The 6,877-nt window shown below is 41.5% G+C and overlaps 1 protein-coding gene across 2 annotated transcripts in view; it reads right to left on the reverse strand.

The window, feature by feature from the left end:
* The window catches only part of KBTBD12 (kelch repeat and BTB (POZ) domain containing 12), a 39,969-nt gene that overhangs the window by 11,412 nt on the left and 21,680 nt on the right, over positions 1-6,877 (reverse strand). For both annotated transcript variants that reach the window (XM_009321032.1, XM_009321031.1), the window contains one exon: positions 2,200-2,397. In XM_009321032.1, coding sequence (XP_009319307.1) covers positions 2,200-2,397 — 198 coding nt within the window. The remainder of the gene's footprint in view (positions 1-2,199; positions 2,398-6,877) is intronic.

Raw genomic sequence — 6,877 nt, forward strand, 5'->3', positions numbered from 1 at the left:
GGCGGAAAACCAGAGACTACAGCTGTGCCTCCAGCTTGTTCCAAAAACTCCGCTTGGTTGAAACTAAATTACAATGTTTTGTAAAATTGGAATATCCTCTCTTGGTTGCATCCCTCACAAAAATCAAAGTGGCATGCCAAGAAACCCAAAAGCCTAAAACCGAATGAGCACATTCTAAAATAACCCTATCTGCTACTAAAGCAGCAGCAGCACATTCTGTTCTGTGAATATCTTGAAGCTGCTGAGCAGCTGTAATTGTGAAAGAGCAGAGTCAAGCCACTCTCCAAGTTCCCATATGACAGTAATAACCCTCTCTCCCTCGCTCCACTCTTCACCCCCAAAGAGCAGATCAGGCAAGAGCTCTTTCCAGCATGCAGAGAAGACGGAGCCAGGGAGAGAAGAGAGGCCAGCTAGATAACCTCTTCAGGTTCAGCATATGGACTCCACCCATCTTTTTCTTGATGATGGTAGCTGGAAGTTGTTATTGTTATGAAGATTTAGAAAGTTCTTTTCCTTTAATAGCTTGGAAGTCATATTAAGAAGCCCATCTTTAAGACACAGCTTCCTCTCAACTCCTCAAACATTTGGATACATCTGATTTACAACTGAGAGCGAGAATCTTATTTTGGCCCCCTTGTTAATACACATCATAATGTCTAACACCACAATCACATACTATTTCTTCACTGGTATACAAAATGCACGCATGGAGGGTCAGAATTCAGGTTGCACAGGTAACTACAAAACCGGCATTTTCTAACTGCGACTTCTTGTTTTCCAATCTAAATAACACTTTTAGTGCAGGGGAGTTCTATACACAATTATATAGATTGCAATAGTACAGTCAGGAATCAGGACCCCATTGAGCTGGCATTATACAAACATACAAAAGATGGCCATCTTGAAATCCACAGGGGGACTTTCAACCTCTCCCGGTACTACCGCTCTTTATACATGACTCAGTGACAGAACGTGGTGGTATTGTACAGAGTGTTTTTATGGCTCTGAAGCTATCTTATTCAGAAAATCTCATGTGAATCTGTTAGTCACCTTGAATGAAATTGCTTCATTTGCCAGTGCAAATGATCAGCCTTTTGAGATTTGTATCCACTAACTTTAGGTTTTTTCCTAATACTGCTCAGAAAAAGACAAATATGATGGCACAATGCTTGCTATGGAAACACAGTGATGTATCATAACCATAATTTCTCTGAGGTCACAGAACTTCCATCAGAGATGACACAAGAACATGCCTGTTAGAGAGCTGCCATACAGTTGTTTTCAGGAAGCAGCTTCCTCAAACAGTAGCAAATGAAGGGAGGGGAAGGTGAGTTGTGAACTAGCTGATGAAAATCATAATTCTAAAATAACAGCAGCTTTACGTTTAGAGCTTGTTATACAAGTAAAAGTTGATGCAACTGGAGTCAGTGTAATGTGAAGGACACGTCACCCAGTGATACCACGTGGCCATTCCTGGGCAAAAGTGAGCCTGGCACGACATTTATTAGCAGTGGATAATGCATCTGTATTACTGCTTTCGCCTAGAAAGGAAATTGGGGTAGCAGCTGCTATGTAGCAGGAGAGTTTAAGAGTGCATGTTTTGAGAGACTCTTTGCACTTATAAAGAAAAAAAAATGGTTAGCAATACTGGAGATTTAGGTAGAGCCAAGCACAGTTGGGAGGACAAAGACTTAAAAGGAGAAAGGTGGCCACAGGGCTAGGATTATCTGAAATCACCAGATCTGGAATTTTAGTCTCTTTGTACCTCATTAAATACACAAGCTTTTTCAACACTGATTATGAAAAGCTTGTAAGTAAATAGGCAGAGCCAGATAGCTTAGATAGCTTGGCTAAGGACAGATGGATAGTGCCTTAATCTTCAACAAATATGTCCAAGTTCTTTAATGTCCATAACACACTAAGCTCCTGATATCTCAGTAGCTCTGGATGTAGATTTGGACAGGTTTAACACACATCGGAAATATCCTTAATTTTTCATGTTTTGTTAAGAAAAAAGCAAAGGACAAACAGAACACAATTCATATTGACATTAGGAGCCAACAGTCCAAAGGGCTGAATCAGCTCTGTGGTTCCAGGGCATGCCACTGCCACCTGATAGGGTTGGTCGGTCATCAGGTCAGTCTGTGTACAGTGAAACTGATTTCAACTATGTAAAGAATATCAGACTCATTTTAGTACCTGCTCCACGAAATCCTCCACAGAGGTACAGCTTCCCTTCCACAGAGCCTGCGCTGGTAGAGTTTGTTCGTAAGGAGAGGAGGGGAGAAGGCATAGGAGGTCCATCCCTCCAGAAGTCTCCATCAGGGTTATAAATCTCCACCGCATCAAGACATTTCCGTGTCTGTCCCCTGTCACGACCAAGGCACCCAATTCCTCCTGCAAAAGATACGTAGGTCAAATGTAGTTGTCCCAGGTTCTGCTGAAAAATACATTGCTGGCTGCATCATCTTTTGTTTACATGTCCTCATCTCCCTCCCTTCATTTTCCCTTCTGCAGCTCCAGAAATTTGTTAGATAGTAAACGCAACGCAGAGGCTACTGCACATTATCTACAGACATCGAAGCAAGATCCTTTCTGCAGTCTTGTATCAAAGGAAGGACAAGCAGCATGTCTTCAAAACGCAAAGGTATTTTGTCTTGTTTTCTGCCTATATAGTAGAAATTGTCATAATTACTTGTTCTGTGTGCTGGACAAATTGCTTTATTATTAAGTTGCAATGGATCAAAAGTTATTCTCCCATTACTGTTAGTGGATTTGACCCTCACACTTGTTAATCAACAATCAGGATTGAAACAGATCCTGGTTTTCATTTGGTGGGACACACTGTACACTGAAATCACAGTGTAAACACTGCCTTTCCAGTTATCAAATCCAGATTTTGAATTCACAGGCTTTGGTTCTCGAGAATTAATATGCTGACATACCCTTGCAGGTTTTCCATCTGTGCCAATGGACACAGTACCCTGTAATGAGCACTGATGGCGTGCTGAAGCAGTTCTTTTGTGCATGTGTATGTATGTGACCACTTTTAAATACAAAATGACTGCAATATGCAAGCAATTTCCACGTGAAGGCTAGCTTTCCAGATACACGTGTAGGACTGCTCAATTGTGCAGACCCAAAATGCATTGTATGCCATGTAATTATGCCCTTGCATATGCAAAGGGAAAAGACTGCGAGTATAATCTGTGCAAGGCTGGTGAGGCTGCTTTTAAAATATATTGCCTCTAGTGCTGTTAAGCTGGTCTGTCAGAGAAATGAGCCCCTAGTGCTCAAAATCTTACTTGCATATGGTTTTCCATCTACCTCTTAATATGGACTGTGTTACTTTTTCAACCTTTTGTGCATTCTCCAAAGGTATTTGCAAGAGGCAGCGACACGTAAGTGTAATGCTTCAAATTTGCTACCACTGTATTCCTGATTTGTAGTTTAGAGTCAGGTAAAGACAACATGTTATGCCTGTATCAGAGCAGCAAAATTAGAACCAAATTCAGTGTCCATTATAATCAGCAGATAGTTTTCCTCCAGCTGAACTTAGCAGCATTTGATTCAGTTCAACATTTGAATTTGAAAACCTTCATCGGGTTTGGTTTTCAGTTCCTTTTCCATGCACAGCAAATCTTTACTTGCCCTAATACCTACCAACAAGGCCCTAGCAGTTTGTATTAGGCTCCCCTCAATGTGTGCTTAAAGGCGGCTAGCATCCAAATGCTAGCATTACTAGCTTAACATCCCCAGCTAAGCAACATTTGCTCTGATGGGCTCCTCCTCAGAGGCTTGATTCACCCAAGAGCTGAGGTAGGGAGTAATTGTGGTCATGGAATTTTGCTAATCATTTCCATGCCAAAAAGGGAGTTGTATGCATCGTCACGCTGAGCCTTTCTCGTGATGGAGTCTCACTGAGCTATTCCTTAGGACTATTTGGAAACAAGAATAAGTTTCAGAATTCAAACTTTTACTTATTGTATTGTTCTCTATGCCAGGAGCATTACCCTCTTCTATGCAGTATTCTCCACTACTCCTTAGTGGCTTGTAAGAGAGGTGCCACTCTAAGGACAGGACACTATTCGCCTAAATTTATCAAGAAAAGTTTTAAGGGCTAATCAAATTTTTTAACTGATAAGGACACTATTCCCCTAAATTTATCAAGAAAAGTTTTAAGGGCTAATCAAATTTTTTAACTGATAAGGCTATTTAGTTGATAGCTTATCACATAGTCTTTCTGATTCTATAGCATCCTTCAGCAGAATCACAGAGTACAGCATGCAAGACAATTTACTACCAGGGTATGTACGGTCTACAGAGTGCAGTGTAACGCAGGAGATGCTCAAGCCAGTTTTAACTGAGAACCAATAATATTAAGCTCCCCACAGACTTATCTGATCTGTTCAAAAGACAGCTTTGTGGTGCCAAAGACAGACTGCTGCTGGTTATCAAGCTAGCTTTTTTAAAAATTAGCCCAGGTGTTACTGTACACCACTGAAGAATATGCACTGATCCAAAGGAAAAGTCTTCATATGAAGAATGAAAGAGCATCTTGTTCAGAGGAATGAATGGTACCAGTTAGGGAATGCATGCGGCGTGTCAGAGTCAAACAACAATAGCTTTGCTGATTGCCTCAATATTTCAAGGGAGGCGGTGGACGAAATGCCCCAGAACTCTTCTAGAAGCATAATTGCTATTTATTTTAGTGCATTTTATTGTCATTTTCTAAATTGAGTAACTGTAGGGCACGGTAACTTCAGAAACAGAAATAATCAGATACAAAACTGATACAGCATGGTCAGTGACTTTTTGCAAAAAACCACAACCGTTACCAGTTAATGAAGACATTCAGCTGCCAAACCAGGGGCTCCGCCTCCAAATATTTTTCCTGTATAGTTATTAGAAAAGTAATCTTTTGTGACCTATTGGAGCATCTTTTCAAAAGTTTAAGAGCTACCACACATTTTCAAGCATTTGAAACCTCCCTTGAATATTTTAAGCAACTTAAGTTTAACCTCCTTTAATCCTGTCATTATCAGACACAGTCCTGAAGGTACAAAATATCTCCATTTTATTTACGCCCTCCACAGCCATTTCAGATAAATCCAATTTCATGTTCAATTTACAACAAGGGCAAAGGTAAGATCTCAGCAAATAGAAAGTAAAAAGGAAAAATCGGAGGGGAGTGAAGTTTAATTGTCAAGCTTAGAAAAATAGCATTCTGAAAAACAAGAAATCAAGAATTTCAACAACCTCGTTGTTCTAAAGCAACGCTAACACTGAAATGTTGCTAACAAAGGAATCTGAGGATATTAGCCTCTACCAGCACTGCTTTGCTGTGTTTCCAGATGCGGTAGTTGAGAAATACTCCTGTGAGACAATACTTTTTCCTCTGTGGATACTGATGTCTCAGGCCTCTTCCCAAAGAACCGAATACACAAATCAACAAAAAAGGTTCTCAAACGTAAATCAATTCACATCTGCAGCCAAGTGGAGGCATCTCACATTAACCAGGCTATCCATCATCTACAATGTGCATATCGTGCAAGACTTCAAATTGGCAGAAAAAAGAAACTTGCTGTCAGGCACTTCAGGCTGCTTTGTGCACCGTCACTCACAACTCCAGATCATCCTGTCCTACTGCCTTCTTCATGCAGATTTATGAAACCATTAGGTGTGCAAGTGGAGACATATGGAATTACAGTTAAGATCACAAAGATTGTCTTTATTTTGTGTTCCCTGAGTATAGCAGCTGAACAACTGAGTTCATGCTCTGCTCCTACAGGAGCCTCTACATAAAATGGAGATAACCTTAAAGAGGCTAAGGGAGAGTGCAGTAAAGAGGGCAGAAGGTTGTAGGTCATCTGGGGGAGACTTGGGCCAAGTGACCTGCCAGCAGTGCGTGGATTTGTACTTGCCATTGTACCCAGAACTATAGATGGGGTCATTAAAACACACATGCTGTGGTCACAGCCTCCCAGGATTCCCGACAGGTGTGCAGAAGGGCAGCAATTGCTATTTCCATGCCCACGGACTGGAATGGATGCTGGGGAGGGTCCTTCATTAGCCCACACTCACCTACCTCATCACGAACAGAGTGGGCAAATTCAGCACCACCTGGCTTAGTTCTCTGCATAGAGCGCAGTTATATGTCCTTTGTGCAGGGGGAGATGGATTTCCCACTGGGAATTTTGAACATTTCTGTCATTTTCGCATTCATCACACAAGAGGATTTAGTCCCAGAACCCAGTCTTTCCCCCACCCCCCTTACAAATACACCCTTTCAACACGCTACGCTTTTTACACCACGTGCTTTCCCTAGGAGATATTTCAGATGCCACTGAAGGACTAAAAAAAGCCAGTGAAGCTACCTTTGTGTTCCCAAACCCATTAATGCTTGAGAGCTTTCCATATCACGCTTGGATGATTCTGCAATCAAACATACTTTTCAAGGGCACTCTGTAAGCAGTGGTTCTAATGGACTTTAAATTTAACATGAAGCTCCATTAGTAAAATAAATATATAAATAAAATACATTATCTTTATTAAGAAATCAGGATAGAGAAGACAAGCCTTTGATGCAAGAAGGCAAAGCAGGGTAGGTGATGCGATTAGCACGTCTTCAGAATTTCAATGAGGTACAGTTCTGTGCCTTGCTATACCCACACGCTGCCCATAGCTGGCTGAAGGCAAAGCATATTGCTTTGGCTGAGGTCAGCTGCCTCCCTCTTACCTTGTGCTCATCCGAGAAGACTGAATGCCATGCGAGTCACATCAGTTCTAATAACAGAACGCCCTTCCAGCACTTGAGGGGGAACATCCGTAACAGCAGCGAAGTGGTAAAGAGTCACGGGCGATAATTAGTTCAGCA

The sequence above is a fragment of the Pygoscelis adeliae genome, unplaced genomic scaffold (assembly GCF_000699105.1).
Source record: "Pygoscelis adeliae isolate BGI_AS28 unplaced genomic scaffold, ASM69910v1 Scaffold453, whole genome shotgun sequence".
NCBI lineage: Eukaryota > Metazoa > Chordata > Aves > Sphenisciformes > Spheniscidae > Pygoscelis > Pygoscelis adeliae.